Source organism: Epinephelus fuscoguttatus, linkage group LG22 (assembly GCF_011397635.1).
Source record: "Epinephelus fuscoguttatus linkage group LG22, E.fuscoguttatus.final_Chr_v1".
NCBI lineage: Eukaryota > Metazoa > Chordata > Actinopteri > Perciformes > Serranidae > Epinephelus > Epinephelus fuscoguttatus.
Window position 1 is genome coordinate 36,792,788 of NC_064773.1, and position 24,165 is coordinate 36,816,952.

The 24,165-nt window shown below is 39.5% G+C and overlaps 1 protein-coding gene across 3 annotated transcripts in view; it reads left to right on the top strand.

Moving 5' to 3' along the window:
• chst11 (carbohydrate (chondroitin 4) sulfotransferase 11) overlaps positions 1-24,165 on the top strand; it is a 343,304-nt gene that overhangs the window by 258,235 nt on the left and 60,904 nt on the right. For all 3 annotated transcript variants that reach the window (XM_049567108.1, XM_049567109.1, XM_049567110.1), the window contains exon 2: positions 10,548-10,633. In XM_049567108.1, coding sequence (XP_049423065.1) covers positions 10,548-10,633 — 86 coding nt within the window. The remainder of the gene's footprint in view (positions 1-10,547; positions 10,634-24,165) is intronic.

Genomic DNA, 24,165 nt, shown 5'->3' on the forward strand with positions numbered 1-24,165 from the left:
CACAGAGCAGAATGGCTTGAAACTTTCTCAAACAAATCCTTCCAGATGCCAAACCGTGGGTCCCATCTTCAATCTGAAAACATCACCAGACAGATAAATTTGTTGTGAATGCAAACATATAAAGCTTGTATGTCTATGGCCTGAAAAATGTCACCTTAATCACAAGTTTACAGTGTGTTGGCCCTCATCTTTTCTTCCAGAGATCATCATGAGGAGTTGTATCCTGCACCTTCTAACGCTTCTAAAATCCAAACCGTTCAAGTTATGACAAAGTCCTTCACAAGTCATGTTCAGCAGGGGTAGAGCTGTAATTTGTGCAAGTTTGAAGCAGTTATGATAAACGGTGCAGGAGCAAATAATTTTGATCGACAGAATTTGTGAAAAACGCCATCTTACATTCAAAGACCGACAGCTCACTTCCTGTTGGAGTTAGGTCAGGGGTTGCAGCGCGACATTTGTAGGTCTTGATGAGACGAACGAGACAGTTTTGGTTTGGTCTTTCTAAGTGGTTCCTACCCGTCACACCGGGCATTTTAGTGTGTCTAGGTGGCACAACAAATCATCAGGAGGTTTTGGCGCACATCACCTGAAACGCGCCATAACATCCAAACCAGTCGAGGATTGAAAAAGTTACGCACAATAATTGATAAGGACACGTTGAAGAATAATCTGTGCGAGTTTGAAGCCGATAAACGGTGTAGGAGGAGATGTTTTTAAAGGAATTTTTTTTTGAGGAAAAATCTTACTTTGAAAGGAAATAGCTCACTTCCTGTTGGATTTAGGTCATAGGTGCGAGTGCGTGATTTGTAGGTCTTGATGAGACGGACACGGCTGTTTTGGTTTGATCTTCCTACGACGTTCCTACTGGCTGCAGCGGCCATTTTAGTGGTCTAGACAGATAGGTGGCGCTAGAGAGCCCATTTTGGCACTTTTCAGATTAATTTTTTCATGTTATAAAATTTTTCGCCAGTCCTGACATGCGTGCCAATTTTGGTGAGTTTTTGAGCATGTTTAGGGGGTCAAATTCCAGTTGAAAGTCGCGTACGCTGAAAGAAAGAAAGAAACAACAATAATAATTAAAGCTGCAAGCAGCGTTGGGAGGGACCTCGGCCCCCCGCCGTCGTCCCCCAGCTCAAGTTGCAGACCTAAGCCATGTGACCTAATGAAACTTTGACATGTGCGATGATCAAACAACACACACACACAAACACACAGGCCTGTGTCTGTCAGAGTGAAGCCATTGTTATGCTAATTAATGACCACGTACTTAGGTGACAGCACAGGCACTTCAAGTTCAGTTTGACTAATGACTAATGATAACAGAATCAGCATGACGCATTTGACACCACAGCAGCAACACAACCACACACACCACACTATCCAGGCACCGCTGTGATAGAAGTTAACCTGCAAGACAGTGGAACACAAAGGCTCTGGAGAAGAGGCCGAGTTACTGACATGCAGTACGGCAGTTAGTGACAAGCAGAGAGGGAGAGAAGGGAGAGAGAGGAGAGAGGGGGGAGAAAGAGAGACAGAGAGAGAGAGGGGGGACAGGGAGTGGAGTGTGTGTGTGTCTGTGTGTGTGTGAGTGTAATTGTGTCGCTAAAATTTGCAAATTATGAACTGCAGGTTGCTTTAAGGTTACATTATTTTTTTTCTCCATGTCTCTCTCTCTCTCTCTCTCTCTACATATATATATATATATATATATATATAATATATCTCCCTGTCTTTCTCTCTCATACATACACCCACAATGAATATTTGGTATGTATACTCTGACTAGGAGTTAAAAATCAAAAAAAAAAAAATTAATATTTTTATGGTTGTTTTTCAACAAAGACAAAAAAAGTCCTGAAGGGGAACAGTGTCTATTTTTATTGAAAAATAGAAACTGCCCCCAAAAATGATAATGCATCAAAACTGGTGTTGTTATTTATCATTCACATATCACAGACTGTGATAAATAAAATAAAAAAATCCATCCAACATTTATTATATAGTTAATCTTAATTCATGTTTTTTTCATGAAAGTAACAGTGACTTCATGTAAATAAAATGGCAAATATATTGTGAAAATCCTCAAAAGGAATGAATATTAGATATGCATAATCTGAGAACAAGTTGCTTAAAAGATTTAAGCAAAAAAATGTAGAGAAATATGTTAATATTTAATATTTTTCTGTTGTTCACACCGTTCCGAAGGGACAGGTGTGATTTTTATAAGGGGGCCCAGAGGGTTAAAAATGCAAGGTTCTTATGAAGGTGGTGTGAGCTTATAATGTGAAACTTGTAGACACAAGCCATGTGACCTAATGAAACTTTGACATGTGTGATGATCAAACTACACATCCATATTCATTTGAAATCATGTGACCTAGTGAAAGCTTGAGTGATATGTACTGGCTGCTTTGAGGATCTAAGTGCAGCAAACAGACACAAATATATACTAAGACCTACAAATGTTGAATTAAAATCTGATTGTATACATATGTGACACTAATCATATGTGTATAATAACACTAGAAGTATGACACACACAGACAGACAGACATAGACGGCCGAGTTCTCAACATGCAGAGAGGAGAGACGAGAAAGAGGACAGAGGAGGAGAGAAAGAGAGAGAGAGAGAGAGAGAGAGAGAGCAGCTTAGCAGCAGCAACATATGTCAGGTTATGCCACAGCCTGAGGGACAACCATCACAACACCCGACACACCTGTCTATATTTACAGTCCTTGTAACTCACAATCTACATTTTTCTTTATTCATTTTTTTTCTATATTATATATTGGTGTATTGTATTGTAGATTGGTGTATTTTGTATCATATATCATATATTTAATCTTTTTTTTTATAGTTTTCTGACTTACTTTTATTATTGTACTTTATTTGTAAATTTTAATGTCTTTGGCAATATTGTTAATCTACAGTCATGCCAATAAAGCTTATTGAATTGAGAGAGAGAGAGAGAGAGAGAGAGAGGGGATCGGGAGTGGAGTGTGTGTGTGTGTGTGTCTTTGTGTGTGTCCGTGTCTGTCTGTGTGTGCCATACTTCTCCTGTTATTACACACATATGATTATTGTCACATATGTATACTATCAGATATTAATATATACTTCCCTCATGTTGTACCACAATAGCCAGGATCATAAGTCAAACTCAATTTTAAAAACTGTAAAGGGTTCTTATGAAGGTGGTGTGAGCGTATATTTTGAAAGTTATAGACATAAGCCATGTGACCTAATGAAACTTTGACATGTGTGATGATCAAATCAAACCTCTGTCGTTTTTATATTTATTTGTTTTAATAACACAACAATAACACATGTGCACAAGGACCAGACTGTCAGTCTGTCAGATCAGCTCTGAAATGTTTAATGCTCATAATATGTAGGTTATATTGTTTACATTTTAAAAATCTTGATGACGCTTCAAAGACGTACTATCAATGACTAATAATCTCTATCAATGATGTTATTAGTCACACTGATGGAACATAATTCCTATAGCCTAATATTGCAAATTATTTGTTAATATTTCTGAGTGAGCAATGGTGCAACATTGCAGAGTCTTTAAATTTACTACATCTGTAACTGAAATACTGTCACTGAATGCTGTTGAGTCAAGAAACAAATATCGATCAATCAATCAATCAATATCACAAATCACAATTTGCCTCACAGGGTTTTACAGCATACAACATCCCTCTAACCTCAGGACCCCATGAGACAGAAGGGGAGACAGAGAGAGATGCAGGAGAGATGATCATGACAGTAGCTTACAACAACATTAATGAAAGGAATAATATTAAAATTATAATTCTAGCAATTGTGGTACAATATGTTGAATTAATATCTGATAGTATACATATGTGACAATAATCATATGTGTATAATAACAGTAGAAGTATAACACACACAGACATAGACGACCGTGTTAGACATGCAGAAAGGGAGAAAAGGGAGAAAGAGGACAGGGGGGAGAGAGAGAGACAGAGAACGAGAGGGGGGGGGCAGGGAGTGGAGTGTGTGTACAATATGTTGAATTAATATCTGATTGTATACATATGTGACACTAATCATATGGGTATAATAAAAAGGAGTGGAGTGTGTGTGTGGGTGTCTGTCTGTCTGTCTGTGTGTCTCTGTGTGTGTCTGTCTGTGTGTGTTATAATTCTACTGTTATTATACACATATGATTATTGTCACATATGTATGACAAAGTTTTAGGAATGAGTTTGGTAAATGTTATACTGTCATGTCTGTGTGACCACACACTTCACTCTGACAGTGTGTCAGAGTGAAGCCTTTGTTATGCTAATTGATGAGAGCTGCATCTCACACACAGAGCAGAATGGCTTGAAACTTTCTCAAACAAATCCTTCCAGATTCCAAACTGTGGGTCCCATCTTCAATCTGAAAACATCACCAGATAGATAAATTTGTTCTGAACGCAAACATATAAAGCTTGTATGTCTATGGACTGAAAAATGTCACCTTAATCAGAAGTTTACAATGTGTTGGCCCTCATCTTTTCTTCCAGAGATCATCATGAGGAGTTGTGTCCTGCACCTTCTAACGCTTCTTAAATCCAAACCGTTCAAATTATGACAAAGTCCTTCACAAGTAATTTTCAGACTGGGTAGAGCTGTAATTTGTGCAAGTTTGAAGCAGTTATGATAAACGGTGTAGGAGCAAATAATTTTTGTTCGACAGAATTTGTGAAAAACGTCACCTTACATTCAAATAACATCACACACACAAACACACACACAGGCTTGTGTCTGTCAGAGTGAAGCCATTGTTATGCTAATTAATGACCATGTCATTAGGTGACTTCAAGCTCAGTTTGACTAATAAGTAATGATAACAAAATCAGCAGGAGGCATTTCACACTACAGCAGCAACACAACCTCACATGTCACCAGGCAGGCACAGCTGTGATAGAAGTTAACCTGCTGCACATTTCTTTGTTACTCAGGACTGTCTTAAGTTACTGAATTTTTGCAGATGAGTCATTTCTTTGAGCATCACTTTTTGTCTTAACGTTCAAATATTACACTGCACAAATTCATCCTCAGCTCAAATCAAACCTCTGTCGTTTTTATTTATTTGATTTAATAACACTGTGCACAAGGATCAGACTGGCAATCTGTCATAGCAGCTCCCAAATGTTTATTGCACATAATGTAGCTTACAACAACATTAATAAAAGTAATAATATTATAATTATAATTCTGGCAACTATAGTACAATATGTTGAATTAATATCTGATTGTATACATATGTGACACTAATCATATGTGTATAATAACAGTAGAAGTATGAGAAACACAGACAGACAGACATAGACGGCCGAGTTCTCAACATGCAGAGAGGGAGAGACGAGAGAAAGAGGACAGAGGCGGGAGAGAGAGAGAGAGAGAGAGAGAGGGAGGGGGGATAGGGACTGGTGTGTGTGTGTGTGTGTGTGTGTGTGTGTGTGTGTGTCTGTGTGTCTGTGTGTCCGTTTCTGTCTGTGTGTGCCATACTTCTCCTGTTATTACACACATATGATTATTGTCACATATGTATACCATCAGATATTAATATATACTTCCCACATGTTGTACCACAATAGCCAGAATCATAAGTCAAACTCAATTTTAAAAACTGTAAAGGGTTCTTATGAAGGTGGTGTGAGCGTATATTTTGCAATTTGTAGACATAAGCCATGTGACCTAATGAAACTTTGACAGTTTGTGATAGAAGTTAACCTGCAAGACAGTGGAGCACAAAGGCTCTGAAGAAGAGGCCGAGTTACTGACATGCAGTAACAGGACACGAGAGAGAGACGAGAGAGAGAGAGAGAGAGAGAGAGAGAGAGATGAGGGGACTGGGAGGGAGAGAGAGAGAGTTTGCTGACATATTGACATATCTCACATGTTCACATACTTCCTGTTTGTGGCAGACAAAGTTACAGATTGCACGAAGTATACATAATGTTGTATGCATCAAAAACACAGCATTTAATTTTTCTGTCAGTTACATCAAAAGAAAGGTGTTTGATGAGACTACTGTGTTGTTGAATGTTACATTTCCTCAAAGATGTATATTCTTTCCTGATGTTTGTAACACTGTTACTGACTTGTACTTGAAATGAGGTGATTTACTGCAATCCTCCAGGTCAGTCTCTTGGGTTCAGAGACATAAAATTGATAAAAATACATGGAAATACTTTTAAGGTCATTTTTAAAGTAATTTAAAACCTCATGTGTGTGTGACCACACACATACACACTTCACTCTGACACACAGACTGTCAGAGTGAAGTCTTTGTTATGCTAATTAAGGACTGCATGCAGCTCAGACACAGAGCAGAATGGCTTGAAACTTTCTCAAACAAATCCTTCCAGATGCCAAACTGTGGGTCCCATCTTCAATCTGAAAACATCACCAGATAGATAAATTTGTTCTGAACGCAAACATATAAAGCTTGTCTGTCTATGGCCTGAAAAATGTCACCTTAATCACAAGTTTACAGTGTGTTGGCCCTCATCTTTTTTTCCAGAGATCATCATGAGGAGTTGTGTCCTGCACCTTCTAACGCTTCTAAAATCCAAACCGTTCAAGTTATGACAAAGTCCTTCACAAGTAATGTTCAGCAGGGGTAGAGCTGTAATTTGTGCAAGTTTGAAGCAGTTATGATAAACGGTGCAGGAGCAAATAATTTTTGATCGACAGAATTTGTGAAAAACGCCATCTTACATTCAAAGACCGACAGCTCACTTCCTGTTGGAGTTAGGTCAGGGGTTGCAGCGCGACATTTGTAGGTCTTTATGAGACGAACGAGACAGTTTTGGTTTGGTCTTTCTAAGTGGTTCCTACCCGTCGCACCGGGCATTTTAGTGTGTCTAGGTGGCACAACAAATCCTCAGGAGGTTTTGGCGCACATCACCTGAAACGCGTCATAACATCCAAACCATTTGAGGATTGAAAAAGTTACGCACAATAATTGATAAGGACACGTTGAAGAATAATGTGTGCGAGTTTGAAGCCGATACGATAAACGGTGTCGGACTAGTTGATTTTTAAAGGAATTTTTTTTTGAGGAAAACTCTTATTTTGAAAGGGAAATATCTCACTTCCTGTTGGAGTTAGGTCATGGGTGCGAGCGCGTGATTTGTAGGTCTTGATGAGACGAACGAGGCTGTTTTGGTTTGATCTTCCTACGACGTTCCTACTGGCTGCAGCGGCCATTTTTGTGTTTCTAGGTGGCGCTAGAGAGCCCATTTTGGCACTTTTCAGATTAATTTCGTCAGTTTATAAAATTTTTCGCCAGTCCTGACAGGCATGCCAATTTTGGTGAGTTTTCGAGCATGTTTAGGGGGTCAAATTCCAGTTGAAAGTCGCGTACGCTGAAAGAAAGAAAGAAACAATAATAATAATAATAATAATAATAATAAACACTACAAGAACAAGAGGGTCCTCGCCCTTTCAGGCCGAGGTCCCTAATAATAATAATAATAATAACAATAATAAACACTACAAGAACAAGAGGGTCCTCGCCCTTTCAGGCCGAGGTCCCTAATAATAATAATAATAAACACTACAAGAACAAGAGGGTCCTCGCCCTTTCAGGCCGGGGTCCCTAACTATAAGAGCTTGAGCTTTCATTCTTTTTGCAACAGAAAGCTCAGACTTTACATTATATTACACTACAAGTGGTCCATAAAACGTTGAAAACATGCGGTGGCATCAGAGAAGCAGGTTGACAGAAATGTCTGTTGTATTTTTTTTTATGACAGTTTCAATACTTTTTATCAGTCATTATGGTTTATTGATTTTCTTAACCTCTTAGCTTTTAGGCTGCACAGATTTTAGGAATATGAAATACCAAAAAATACTAGTGTAGGCACTAGGGAAACATTCCTACTGCAGATGAAACCATCAAAACAGCTCTGCTGTACTCTGCTCATAAAAATGAGCATATCTCAAAAACTAAAAAAAAATTACATACTTTAAATTACTCATGGAGTGTTAAGAAATAATTTGATCTTGAATCTTTTGAATCAGTAGGTTTTGTGTGTTTAATTTTTCACATTCTATGAAAAAACATTTCAGATTTTTGTATTTTTTAATTTTATGGTGCAATATTAATAAATTAAGTACTGCACCGATTGTGAAATTGTAATTTAGCCCTCCAAGACACAACCTCTAAATGGGCACAAATTCAATCATATACATTTATGAAACAACCTTAAAATAACCTTTTAAATGAGGAAAAAAAATTTCAATAATAATAACAGCTATAAAAGCATTTAATGGATCTTTAATAGATCATAATTAACACTCTAATATGTATTTTATATTGCGTTTAAAACAAAAAAATCCTCCTTCAAACAGCTGTATTTATTCAAGTTTCTCACCAAGACTTACATTTACATGATGTGCTTACATTAAACACATCATGAGAACATTATAATTTACCTTTGCTTTATACTCATTTGTACTGAATAGAGCTTGAATGCATCATGATCGTAGTTGCAGCCACCGCTGCTAATAGCTAATGTTAACTAGCTTTCCTCCAGCTGATTTTAATATGGATTCGTTGTTAACAACGTTATTTTAATTTAGTCTTTTCATCCCGATGGTGTCCTGGGGAAGCTCTCTGTTTGTCCCAATTCCCAAACACATCTTCTTGTCACACGTCAGTGAAATTGCAGAGCCCATTAGCTAAACAGTCTTCTTGTACCTGCTTATTAATTTAAGTTTGTGGCCATTAGTCTGAGCCCTGCCTTTTACTCTGTGCAAAATTCAGAAAAAAAGAAAACAGAGGAGAAAACAAAGAAAGAAACAGAAAAACATCAGGCACTGCCATCGGTTAATGTCATCTTATTTGACCATAGGCTGATGGCAGTCAGCAAAGAGAATATTGCCTGATACTGATGTTCAGCCGATAAATCAGTGCATCCCTATAGTAATTAGGGTAGATAATTTGATAGATGAACAAAAATAATTACATGATCAGATATCTAAAATGTGAACTGATTTTAAGGAGGTGCTGTATTTAGTTTCAGAAGTTAGCTGCACTAAAAGCAGTTTTTCCAAGTTCAACTAACTTGTGAGACATGAGGCAAGAGGCAATTAGTAGAGTGTGTCTGATGAAGCCCATCTGAGTGACAAAAAGGTGATTTGGTCATATTTCAGTTAGGGCTTCATGGATCAAAAGATACTAATGAGTATTACGTCTGTCTTGGAGAGAAGACTCACCCAACTCTGTCATATGATATACAATGATGTGTACCATAGACAAGCAGGGTGATAGACTGGGTTCAGAAGTTTAATGGTACATTCACACCAAAAGCGACCTGAGCGCCAGCGGTCGCTCAGGTCGCTGGCATCGCGCTGCTTGGCAGCAGCTCCAGCAGGCGCTTGCAGCGGCCAAAGGGGCGGGGCCGGCTGCTGCAGATGTGTCCATCAAGGCTGACACGGCTGTTCACTTTACAAGGATGAACAAATATATCATATATGTCTTCACTTTGTATTATCCATGACTTTCATTACACAATTAAAATAACGCTAATAAACACAGTCAATATAGAGTCCTTTATAATTATGATTTTACTCTCCTGTTGGCACGTAGGACCACTGAGAAATGTAATTGGTGGTAAATAAGTGGGAGCTCTTTAATCGCACTTTCGGAAGCCTGCTTTGTACTACATCGGCGTATTTGCTGAGGAAACACAGGGACCGGAGCCATCGGGCCATCTGGGTCCACAGAGTCCTGCAAACCCGGCAACTCCACGGTGAATTTCACCGGCTCGTACAGCTCCGGGAGAGCCTAGACCTCCGTACCCGAATCCCGGTCTGCAATTGGCTGCTGCTTCGGCAGCGGCACTGCTCATTTGCATAAAGTTCAGCTTCTCTCAACTTCTACTTGACGCTCTGGTCGCTGGCATCGCGCCGCTCGCTGCAGCCGACGCCCCTGACGCCCTTTGTAGCAAGCGTACATTGAAAATGAACGGCTGCCGGCCGCTTATGACGCTCATGACGCTTTTGGTGTGAATGCACAGTAAGAGTTGAAGGGGATGCTTGCCATTGAATCACATCACCACTGTCCAAGACGGACAAAACTTAAAAACCATTCACCCATGAAACACAGGGGAGACGGCCAACCTTTTGTCTGAACTGGCACTGTAAGTTTTTGTCTGCTAGATGTACACAGTACTGTGTCATCTGTGCACAGATGAGCATGGCAGTTTGTCAAAGAATAGTCTCTATATACAGACTCTACATTCAGTGAATGTAGAGTCTGAAGGCAAACCCTGGAGATCTTGCCTCCGGAAGGAGAGTGGAAGAGCCCTGGTTTCCGGTTGTAGGCTGTTTGCAGTCCGCGTGATATTGACCAATCATGTTTGAGCCGGCTGCAGTTGTTGCCAGGTTAAACGGTCCGAGAATGGTCAAAAAATAACTATTATTGTTGATGTAAAAGTGGAAATGGAGGGTTGGATTGGGTTTATTGATTTGAATGAAAGTTCTTAGTTGTGTCTCCTTTTGTTTTGCAGTCATGCGGAGGAACCCCTTTGTGGTGGACGGCTGCTGTAGGAAAGGGTCCCGCAATGCCCTTCAGGAGCTCTACAGTCCCACACAGGTAGGACACAAACATGCTTGCATAACAGCTCTCTCTTAATATATCTTTCTATCTATCTCTCTTGACCCTCATCTCTTCCTATTTGTGCTCTCCCCTAGCTGTCAGAGGTCTGACCCAACAAGGCCCTCTGAGCCGCTGACCTCAGCTTGCTTCACTTTAACATTTTTAGTGTATGCCTGCCTCAGTTCTCAGCTTTCCTAGTTTTAGCTGTGTGGACTGCTGCTCAATCATGAGCATGACATGTGCGTCCACAATGACAATGGCTGTCCATCTTCCGTTCAGCAGTCAGTGAATGTTACATATACCCAAGGCAATACAGCCATCTTCAGCCTTTCAGGAATGAGAACAGACAACAAGGGACAAAACAAGAACAGAGGTTTTGCTGAAGTCCAAGAATTTACCTCTATCAAGGATAGAGAGGAAAGAACAAGCTACTAAATAAAGTGTTTAGCATCAGCAGATAGTATTCTTCACTCGTCCCTGTGAATAAGGAGTATTAATGCCCTGTCTGTTCCAGCCAGTGAAGCCTCACATCACTTGACATTCCACAATTTCAATATAAAGAGTTTCATAAGATAGCAGCCACCTGAGAACATGACACCTGCTATAACTACATTATTGCTGGTATGATATTAATGCACATTATGGGTTGCAGTTTTAATGGCTTTTCTACTTTACTGGGCAGTTTATAGTGAGGAGGGATGGCAGAATGAAATTGAGACGGTGACAAAGGTCTTAACCTGCTGAGTTGGTAGGACACCAGTCCGGGTATCATCGGATAATTCGTAATTCATTCATAATTCAAAAACCAAAAATGGTAAATCTGTTATTTGATTCAAAACAAAAAAAACAAGAGTACCCAAGAAAAACATTTTTGGTGTCAGAATCAAATAACGAAAAACCAATCAAACCCGGCCCGTTTTTGGTTTTTGCCAATTCGTTTTACCATTTTTCCTTTTTGGATTGAATATTGAACAGGTCTGCTGATATTCAGCCAATTCGTTTTTGCATTTGAAACCAAAAACGGAAGTCACATGTTTTTTTTCCTTTTTTCAGTTTCAACCAAAAATGAAAAACAAAATCAAGTGATCTATTCCTTTTTTGTTTCCAAACAAAAAACCAGAAAATCAATTTTGGTTTTTGCAAATTCCTTTTTTCATTTCTCATTTGGGACAGACAGTAGCGCGGTGGGCAGACAGGAAGCGGAAGTGAAGTGTAAAAACGTCAAAATAAAATCCAAGAGGGTAGAATCATATATATATGTATATATATATATATATATATGATATTTATGGATAGAATGGCCATTCTATTAAAAATGTAACACCCAACATTATGCAAGCACAGAATCTAAATAAATAAATAGGCCTACATATGCCATGCATATGAAATATATTTTATCCAAAAAATGTGTGATATATTATTAGTTGTGTAGTGTGAATTAAAAAAAAATAAAATAAAATAAAACTGAGATTATTTTATTTGGCCAACAAAATCTGTTAGATGGGTATGACAGCGCCATTGGCACCCTTAAGTCTCACTGCCACCCATTTGCAAGGAACCTTGGTGTTATTTTGGACAGTGACTTTAGGTTTGATAAGCAGATAAGCTCTATTGTCAAAATGAGCTTCTTCCAGCTAAGACTATTAGCAAAAGTAAAGGCATATCTCCCCCGAGATTATTTTGAGAAAGTTATTCACACCTTTGTTACATCACGCCTAGACTACTGTAACTCTTTGTTTGTTGGTCTTGACCAGTCAGCACTGCGCCGTTTACAAGTAGTCCAAAATGCAGCTGCCCGCCTGCTGACTGGAAAGAAACGGCGTGATCACATTAGTCCTGTCCTTGCATCTTTGCACTGGCTGCCTGTTAATTTTAGGATCCAGTTCAAGGTTTTATTAATTGTTTTTAAGTGTTTAAATGGTCTGGCACCGTCTTATTTATCAGAGCTTGTACAGCCTCACAGTACTTCTAGAGCACTTAGGTCGTCAAACCAGCTGCTCCTGGCAGTACCTCGGTCCAGACTCTCTACTCGTGGGGACAGAGCCTTCTCAGTGGCGGCCCCAAAGCTGTGGAACAGCCTACCATTCCAGGTTAGAGCTGCACAGTCTGTTGAGCACTTTAAAACATTACTGAAAACCCATCTTTTCTCCTTGGCGTTCAGTCCCTGCTAGGCAAGAATCCTTGGCTTTTACTCTTTTTACTTTTTATTTCCCTTCTTTTTAATCTAATTTTTAGTTTTTTTTTAAATTGAGCCCTTACTATTTCCTTTGTTTTATTTATTATGATATTTGTATATGATTATTTTATATTTCAATAACTGTACAGCACTTTGGTCAACTGAGGTTGTTTTTAAATGTGCTTTATAAATAAAGTTTGACTTGACTTGAATTAATAGCCTAATTAATTACATATGTGGAATAGCCTGTGTCATCCTTTGTTAACCATTTCACAGATGTTACTCATTTCAATGCTGCAGCCACAGTGAAGGGGTGAAATAATTGATCCAGGAGTAGCAAAAACAAGACTGATGCAGCGTCCAACTGAAACTCTTTGAGAATTAATAGTAGGCTACTGTTATATTTTCTGCTGGACCTGTGCAGTATACTAAGTCGTTACACAGTCTTAATTTCATAAAGGACATTTATACTATGATATTTAAACCAACCATCTGTATTATGAAACATGAAATGAAACTTTTAGCTTCTGAAGTATTTATTCAGACAGCTCTGATAGAGCTTAGGCTACCCATAAATATCATATATGTATATATATATATATATATATATATATATATATTATTTTGGCGTTTTTACACTTCTGCTTCCTGTCTGCCCACCGCACTACTGTCTGTCCCAAATGAGAAATGAAAAAAGGAATTTGCAAAACCCAAAATTGGCTATCTGGTTTTTCGTTTGGAAACAAAAAAGGAATAGATCACTTGATTTTGTTTTTCGTTTTTGGTTTAAAATGAAAAAAGGAAAAAAACACGTGACTTCCGTTTTTGGTTTCAAACGCAAAAACGAATTGGCTGAATGTCCGCAGACCTGTTCAATATTCAATCCAAAAAGGAAGAACGGTAAAACAAATCGGTAAAAACCAAAAACGGGCCGGGTTTGATTGGTTTTTCGTTATTTGATTCTGACACCAGAGTACTCTTGTTTTTTTGTTTTGAATCAAATAACATTTTTGGTTTTTGATTTTTGAATTACGACTGAATTACAAATTATCCGATGATACCCAGACCGACACCCTCTGTTACTGGTTTCTATTAAAACAGCAAAAGACAAGATTAAAGTAAAAAGACACCCATATTAACAAATTGGTGGAAAAAGTGTCCATAACCACAATATAGGTTCATCCTTTTTGACCAGCATTTTTTTTTAAAAAAAAAGTTCTAAGCTATCTTTTAAAACTATGTTGGTGGTGTTTTACAATTAAGCCCATTAACTATATAATTGTGTATTTCACATTCATTACTGCTGGCCACTTTCCAAAGTATATGATACATTTTGGGATGATTTCCTGTCTTCTAGGCACCCATTATTTTTAAGGGTAAAAAGAGACTTTTTTGGCAGCGAACTCAGTTAAGATGTGGCTGCCAAAAAAGTATTGCATTATAAAATGCTTTATTGTAAGGAAATCAAAAAGCAAATGTTGTAAAAGGGTATTGCTAACTGAGCCACTGATGGCATTCTGATGGCAGAATATACCGGTGGCAGTTGGTGCAGCCTGTGCAGTTTTAGGTTATTGATTCTTAGTACAAAGAGGTGGAGGTACAGTACTGGCATGCATTTCTACCAGCTGCATAACCAGAAAAAAATGTGTTTTTCCCAAAACAAAAACAAACACTAAAAAAATTGCATGAAAAAAAATACATGATTACAATATTAGAGGAAGTGGTTGCTTTGTATATTCTACAAAAAAAAGGGCTCTTTATGTGTTCTAAACTAAACTATAAATCACATCTTGGGGTTTAGTTAAATGACATCCTGTCAGCTGAACAATCAGATCAATACTGGCAAAATACTACAAGACACCTGACAAAATACCTTAAGAAACCATCTAGCTTGCACCACTTACAAATATTCAACAGAAAAGGTAGCAGGTGTCAAGGACTGGGAGAGGTGGGGTGCTACACTTGGTGAAAGACTTCTTTATTACAACTTGTATTTTAGTTTTTGTAGTAAAGTAATTGCAGAGATCTTGGAATGCAGATACATCACTGTAAAAATGTCCAAAAAGATCCAAACAAGCATCACAATATCAAAAAGGTTGAAAGCAATTCAGGAGATTCACTAGATTATGTAGCTACAACTTTTTTTGGAGGTAAACCCAACAGTAAACACATGTGTATTATCTGTAATGATCCATTGTGTACATTACAGTTGGGCCAGTGTAAATACTGATTTAACATTAAGCCAAACACTGCACCAGACACGTAGTTGTCGTTCTTGAGTCAGCAGCCGCTCTGGTGCAAGACATAATGACGCCATGTGCCAACAGTAAGCGAGCATCCGACTATCACCACCGAACTGTCGCATCAAACCTGTTCTCATTCCGAAGTCGTCAAATACTGCCGCTTCGCAGTGATTTCCGCATCAGACATTGACAAGAACAGTCAACTAGCCTTTCATGGCGGAATAATATATTGCCGGTGTCAGTTTATAATGCTGCTGATGGTGTCAGTTTAAATTGCTGCTGGGAAATGTAATTTAAAGGGATAGTTCTACATTTTGGCAAATTCGCCTATTGCCAAATGAGTAGGTACATTACCTTTAACTGTCAGTGCCTGCTGTTCTGAGATCAGTGGGGCAGAGTTGCCCGCTGCTCAGCACACAAAATGGAGGTGAACGGTACGGCCCTTTCTCTCCCTCAAAACTAATCAAATACACCATCAAATGACTCCATAACGCTCTAGTGGACAACACATGGCTTGCACATTTCCCACGCTATGAAATAATAATGTATAATTAAGTAACATTACGACACATGAAGCAAATACTCGGAACTACTTTCTTGAGTAAACCACTGGGCGGAGTGACACAATGCGCACCTGAGACAGTGCCGTAGTTACTGCTTGCAGCCTTGCATTTGCGGTATCGTCAGCTGGAAGCACCAGAAAGTTTGAGAAAAGTTTACAGAGTGTTGTTGTAAATCATGGTTTACACATGTATTGTAAAAGGTCGCGGTAACAAGCCGAAGACATGGAGCAGAGTGAAGTTTCACGTAGTACCAACCAAAAATACGGACAGGATGAAACAATGACTATTTGTGCTGGACATCGAACCCAACACGCCTGTGGAAATGGTCCGGAAAATGTTTGTTTGCTCCAACCATTTTTTTACCGGAGGACTACAGTGAAAAGATGGAGTGCAGAAGCTCAGGAAGGGTTCAAACGCTTTTCTTGAAAGATACCACCATACCATCTCTCGGCATCACAAAACGAGCAGACGTGGTAAATAATCGTTGTGTATTTTGCTCAGCAATCTCTCTGCTGTAACGTTACCTCCATGCTGAGTAACATTAGCCTACAACCCAAGCATGGTAAATAAGGCTAAAATGCAAATGTTGTTGTGGTTATGTTATGGATAAGTGCTTGCCCAGAGCATATAGTGAAGTGACTGGCATTACTATACTATAATAAACAGACTGCTAGGGAACATTTTATGTTGTTGTTTCCTCAGGAGTTGTGGTGATTTATGAGTGTGGAGTTAGCATGTTCTCCCAGTGTTCCGGTGATTATTCTGAGGCGTACTAAACTAACTGCACTAAACATACGCTGTTTGAAATCACTCCGCCCAGCAAGTACTGTATGTCTGGAATGTAGTTCCAGCTGTGCATTTGACTTCAAAACAACTCTGTCTCAGGTGCGCACTGTGTCACTCTGCCCAGTGGTTTACTCAAGAAAGTAGTTCCGAGTATTTGCTTCCTGTGTCGTAATGTTACTTAATTATACATTATTATTTCATAACGTGGTGAATGTGTAAGCTACAAGTTGTCCACAAGAGCGTCTTGGAGTCATTTGATGGTGTATTTGATTAGTTTTGAGGGAGAGAGGGGGCCATACTGTTCACCTCCATTTTGTGTGCTGAGCAGCAGGCAGCTCTGCCCCACCGATCTCAGAAAAAAAGTCTGTATGCATCTAATGAGCAGAAACTATACATTTCCTGTAAAAATGGAAATGTATTTTGAAACAAAACATTGCATATAACAGGTGTCCCAGAATGTCCAACAGTACAACAGATGCACCCAGGATACTTAGTGTGTCATATGTAGATGTCAAAAGTCCACTGAAAAAGCTGTGATCTGTGTTGAGATGGGAGTGGCAATATGTTGTCACATCACATAACATCTGGCCACATTGAATCCATTACATATGCACTTCTGTTATGTCATGTAAACAAAAGATGTAGCTATTAGCTGTGCAATCAAGATCAGATTGGAGACGTATCTACTTAAAAGACAGGTGAGGAGCCTACCTGCTGTCTTCCCATCTTTGTAATCTATTAATAGAAATGTTTTATATTGCGATATTTACTGGAAATGCAAGTAGCCAAGCTTGTTATTGGCAATGGTCATTTTCCAGAAACTTTCAGCTGCCTGGTGGTCTCACTCCAGCCAGCTGACACTTTATTTGGGGTTCGTAGTGAAATAAAGAGGTTAAGTTTTCTTTGGAGACTAACTCTGCCATGTCTCATCTTGTCACCCCAAAAAACACATGAGCTTTCCAGCAAACAAACACAGCATGTGCAGCTTTGTCCCTCCCACCTCTGCTGAAATTTGATCTCCTTCCTGTTTATAAACATATTATTATATCATGTTAATCATGTTGTCATGTTGCTAATTACTAATACAATACATGTTGAATTTAGCACCAAGACACCAGTTATAATATAATCAGTTATAATATTACCTTAACCCTTCTTTTCTTTTGCCTTCATGCGAATATGTTTTCCCATGCCCAACTGCTCATGCTTGTTGCTCCATTGGAAACATTTTTAGTGATGCTATTGCATCTCAGTAGTCCCTTTGGTGAGTACAAGGCTATTACAAAGGGGAAAATGCCAGCACTCACTAATGTCCTTTTGGTAAATTTAATAAACCAACTTGGGTGGCAGTACCAGAAACACAGACATTTCGACAGAAAGTCTTCTTCAGTAAGACTTTCTGTCGAAATGTCTGTGTTTCTTTTAAGTCTTTCTTTCCAGCGTTTCAAGCGTCTTTGAAGCGCCCGCGTCTCTAGCATCTCATTTCTTTGTGATCACCCCCTTAGAGATAAGGTGAGGAGCTCAGACATCCAGAGGACGCTTGGAGTAGAACCATTGCTCCTTTGTGTCGAAAGGGGCCTGGGCGCCTCCTGTTAGAGGTGTTCTGGGTAAGTCTAACTGGTGGGAGGCCCCGGGGCAAACCCTGAATGCACTGGAGGCATTATATATCTCATCTGACCTGGGAACACCTTACCTCTGGATCTACCATAAAAGCTGAAAAATCATCTAAGATGCAACCCCTTTCTTGGCATAAGCAGAGCCCATAGCACAGTATCACACCCCTTTACAATATTTATTGACAAATCCTCCAGTTCCACCTACCTAATTTACATATGGAGATTCATATCAAGGCGGTCAGGTGTGTATGTTTTTACAGCTGCAGTATGGCAGGTTAAAAACGAACACATGCTGCCTTTAAATGATGCGCCCACTGTGTTTCACTAGGCCTTAAATCAACTGAACTCCTGTTCTGTCACCCTCCCTTTCTTTTTTGAAGTTCTGCTTAGAGTGTTTTACATTCAGTTAATACATGTTCTGTGGTTTCCTTACAAATATGAACCTCATGTTGAATAAATCTGGAGGAATGAAAAATAACATTTCAATCCAAGGCTTGACTTCCCACTTGCTGAGGGCTGATACAGTTGGCAGGGAGCAACAAGGTGTCTTTGAGGCTTACAAAGATCCTCTTCTTTGCTATTTTTACCCTAAGGTATGTTTGCACTACATTACAATACTGAAGTGAACTTCACATCCTTGGGGCTTATACTGGTTTATTAATCAGAATTAAAATCAGAGTGAGTTGATTTGCCAACTGCAATAAACCTCCAGAGGGATTTTATTATGCTGATCTGTTCTGTACGACATCTATTGCACGTCTGTCCATCCTGGAAGAGGGATCCCTCCTCAGTTGCTCTTCCTGAGGTTTCTACCGTTTTTTTTTTTTCCCCCATTAAAGGGTCTTTTTTTTGGGGAGTTTTTCCTTATCCGCTGCAAGGGTCATAAGGACAGAGGGATATCGTATGCTGTAAAGCCCTGTGAGGCAAATAGTGATTTGTGATACTGGGCTTTATAAAATTGATTGATTGATTGATTGATTGATTGATTGATTGATTGATTGATTGATTGATTGATTGATGTGGCCACACACATGCTCATTGAACTCTTTTTTCTTCCAGAGGTATGTAGACATCATGATTACTGAGCCAAAGCCTGGCTCACAGTTAAATGCTGATTCAGAGATCAGAATTAAGGTGGGTGAATAGGATGTGCAGATCAGGGTTTGGAACTGGGATAAATAACTCAAAGCTAACATCAGCACTAATGGAGTGATGCTAATACAAGCATGCGTTCATAGTCTGTCCGTTGTTACCTATCTGTGTTTCTAATGTCTGGATTTATCTGAAACCCTTTTTTTATGGACAAATTTGAATGTGTCAGCCCAGTGGGCAGGGCAAAAACATGATCACAAAGCAGTAATGACATGACAATAAAACAATGAGGAAAAGGCAGACCTGGTAAATCAACAAAATTTCCAGTAACCTACCAGGTTTTCTCTGTGTTTTTTTTCTCCTCCCCTGAGGATGAGTAGTTCAACAACAAAAGACCGTCCTCATCAGAAAAATGAGAGCATTGGTAGATTGTCCAAATGTTTCTGTTTACATTTTCCTGACATGCAGCCTCTTCTGGTTTTGACTGTTGTCTCTGAGAAGCAAAGCTGGACGTAATATGATATTGTTATAGGGCCACAAAGCATTTGGTGGTTGTTGTGCATTCAAGGCATCTGACTGTGAGGCCACAAACCCATGTCTAATCGACACTCAAAAATATATTTTTTTAAACCAGTGGTTCTCAACCTTTTTTATGTCAAGGACCCCTAAATTGATACATATCAAGACCCCCATTTGATAAGATTTCTCTCCAACAGAAAATATTTAGTTCAGTTATAAATAGGACCAGAATGCTATAATTGCCACAGTTGAGAATATAACCTTAGCGTAAAGTGAAACCTATGATTGCAATACTAACTCTTATAGCTCTTATGTACATAGGAGAGATTTCTTAAGGAGATTTCTTAGTCAACTTTGAATTGCAGATGTGGGGGTCATAAGTCACATGACTTGACTCAAGTCAGACTCGAGAATAGTCCTCAATCAGAATGTCATCCTCTTTCAGCTGATTATCTGGGTATGGGTTGCCATGGCAGCAAGGTAAGCAAAGTAGCCCTCACATGCTTCTTCCCAGCCACCTCCTCTAGCTGGTGGCTGGGAGGTGTTACCAAGGCAGATGGAGTCCTTCCTACATGCACTAGTTCTATATCCGGGGTCTTCCCCATCCAGACATGACTAGAATACCTCCACAGAGGGCTCCCAGGAGGCATGGGAGGTCAGATAATGAAGCACCTTTACTGGGTCATTTCAATGTGAAGTTCTCCTCGGAATTACTTCAGAATGTTGTTGCAGACAAAACACATTCTGGCCACTTGGATTCACGGTCTCATTCATTCAGTCAATACTAGATCATGTGGACAGCAGGGTATTTTAGAGACTCTGACTTTTGGCTGACTCTTTGTCAAAAAATAATACATCTTGGTTGAAACTTTGAGGTAGATGAAAACGTAATCAGTTCTTGTTGGACAATCAACAGTTATCATTGGAAATGGTTTGATATCAACTCTGAATATGAATTACATTATGGAGAATGGTAGGGTTATTTTTTCATATTTGGAGGTATTTAGTGAAGGGAAGAAAGTGTCTGCATGTGTCTGTTCCACTAGATAATACCTGTCTGAATTGTTTCACCAACTGCAGATATCCTGTTAACCCCACAATCCCTTGGATGAGTTGAGTGTGTGTATGTGTTTTCTCATGCTGCCCCTCCTGTCCTCCCTGGAACTAGCACACCAGGCCAGATTATGCAGGAACACAGCAGCAGACACTGGCACCGACTTCAAAGAAACGTCACACCTTTCACCCACAGCAAAGAAGCCAAAGCAGCTGCCTTAGTGTCTGCTGTTAAACCATCAGATGGGAGCTATACAAAGTTATACGCTGTGGGTACGGGTTTAGGGTGTGTGTGTATTATTGTGTATGTGTGGAAAGCTAGAAAAGTCATTCTGGGTTTAAAGACAAAGGGATTTAGAGGAGGAGGCTTTACTCTTTTTGTCTCTGTCTCTGGAGGCTGCATATGAGTTTGGCTGAAGAAAGGAGGTGGAAGGATAGAGACAAAGGGATTTAGATCAGATATTTTGCTCTCTGAGAAGATAAACTGTGGCGAGAAAAGAGACAGTATAATACAGAAGGCCGCAGAGAATAAGATTTTTAGTTTTATCACAATCAAAGGCAATTGTTTTATATGAGCTCGACATTACAAGCTTGTTTCTTTGAAATCAGCAAATAATTCCACTGTGGGATGCAACACAATGCACATAGTTCAAATCCAGGTGTAATCCAGCTGGGATCCTCAGTGCAAGTCATCCCTGTGTGTTTCTGGAGAAGGCATTGCACTCATTGTTTAACTCACCAGTTGTCCCCTAAAAATATTCAGCTTTATATGAGGTTTAACTTGTTAGTTAAAATTTCCCCTAAGACTTTATGTCCAAAATGTGTTGTTTTTCAAGAGGAGCAGAAATGATCTTATCTGTAACTCCAGTTCTATAAGTCATATCACACAGTTAATGAAAGACTGTAAACACAGTTACTAAGGAATATAATTAAAGCATGATACAGCCCAAAGTTAATGTCCGACTCAATTTGCCACTGTCAAATTTGAGACCTGAATCCGACTCAAGACACAGTAATATGCTCACTTTGAGAAGGCTTTGTCACTCACAAAAAACAACTAATGTGACTACTCAAATAGAGCATCAGAATATGGCATGGCGGCCTACCAACAAAAAACACATAGAACTTCTACCAGCTGATAAGTCATAAGTCAATGTGTTCTCATCCCAGGTCATCAAAATACTTTGTTATCCCTTCAGCAGGATACTGATGTCGATCACACCCTTCAGCGTCTCCATGAGACACACCCTTTAATGTCTGTAATAGACGCACTTTCTCCTGTGTGAAACTCAGTGTAAAACATGATTAAAATTGAGAAATGGTTGTGGTTATTTTTAGGCAACAAAACTACTTGGTTAGGTTTAGAAAAAAACGCGTTTGACGAAAGTTTCGTAACATTACGTTAAAACAGTATTGATTTTTGGTTTTACACAGTACATGAACAGCGGTCTCCTGTGTGAAAGTCCTGTGTTTATTTGACCCATCCCATTCAGTCATTCATCACATGGAATTATACAAGGTACAGCCCCAGTAAAATGTGATCCTATCAGTTCCTTTAACTTGTGCACTTTTTTTAAATCTTCTAACATTGTTGGCTGCTGCCTTATAATTGCCCATATTGCCAGATGGCTGTGGTAATCCGTGGTTTCTGGTTGTGGAATGATTTAACTGACCATACATCCTGAACCTGACAAGACAGCTGCATGGTTACTTTTTCCAAGTACGGGCAACAGTGATCCAAAGCAGGACCAGGACAGCAGCTCACAATCCCAACGACACACCAGTCCTTATTCAGCATTAAGCATATCTCCTCTCCTTCTCTCACCAGAGTCCTCTGCTCTGTCAGTTCAGCAAATAGAAAAAAAGTCTCCTGGTTGAATGGGCTGTCCAGGATTTAGCCAGATTTTGGTGACTCAAAGGATAGTACAGTGCCTGATATTCTATCTTATTCCATTCCTTTTTTATCAACACTTGAATGAAATGAGAAAATGCATTTTTGTCAAAGACAGTCATTTTCAATAACAAAATCAATTTCACATTTACATTTTGTACATTTCCTTCTGCCAATTTGAATAGTATAAATAACAATAATAGTAACAATAATTGTGATAATAATTATATTCTTTTTGAGGTCTCGCGGAACATGTTGTCACTTCCAGTGTCAATACTGTTGTCTCCTTTGTGATCATTTTGTCCGTGTGTCGCTGTAATCATCATGGAGATCCCGTTTCATCCCACCAAACTCGTTTGGTTCTTCATATTTGATTTTTAATTTTTTAATTTAATTTTATATACTTTATTAATCCCCCTGAGGGGAAATTCAATTTTTTCACTCCGTTGTCATTAACACACAGGTCCGAAATACACACACATGCACAAACAGGACCTATACATGCACAAAGTGGAGAGATGTCAGAGTGATATGATTTAGAATGTTGATCAAAACAGGAATTTTCTGAGTCTGAGTCCATCAACATCTCCATGGCTTATGCAACTATAAACTTTTCCATCTGCACTGGCATTTTTGTGTGGTTTAGAAGCTGATACATCTCTGTAAACAACATCGTCTTCCTATCTTATAACAGTGAAAACTGGTTGCTGGAACACACCAATCAGCCAAAACACTAAAACCACTGGAGGGTGAAGTGAATAACATTGCACTGTTACAGTGCAGTGGAATGTTCTGCTCGGAAACTTTTGGTCCTGGCATTCATGTGGATGCCACTTGGCACACTCCACACTGTTGCAGACCAAGTACACCCCCTCATGGTAACAGCTTTTCCAAATGGCAGTGGCCCCCCCAGCAGGACATTCTCCCATGCTACACTGCAAAAACTGTTCAGGAATAGCCCAAGGAGTATGACAAAGAGTTCAAGATGTCAACCTGGCAGTCACATGATCCAGAGCTCAATCTGACTGAGCATTCACGGGACATGCCAGTACGTCAGAGGTAGCCCCAATTTATGGTGGGGCCTCCTTGGATTGGACCTGTCTATGATCTGCCAAGGCATGGACACAGGACATCTGGGGCTGGGGACTTGACGGCAGATCCTTTGAGTCCTGTTGGTAACAAGGTGGGGTGCTGGTTGATCAGATTTGGACTGGGGAATTTCAAGGCCAGGTCGATGCTTTGAGTCGGCTGTGGCTCAGAGATAGAGCCTCTTGGTCATCCACCAATCGGAAGATCAGTGGTTTGATCCCCGGGTCCTCCAGTGTGCATGTTTAAGTATCCATAAGCAAGATACTGAATCCCAGATTGCTCCCGATGATGCTTCCCATTGGCGTGTGAGTGTGCAGCAGCATTCACAGTCCAATCATATTCTTTGAGTATTGGTGGCCCTTTGAAGCCACCAATCTGCAGACTTCTCAGACGCAGGTTTAAAAACAGAGAGATCACTTGCCAAGTGATAAGTAGAACCCTCATTTCACATTTTCCTTTCTTGCTTCTCCTCTAGCTTCTCTTCTGTGATTTCTGCCCCCT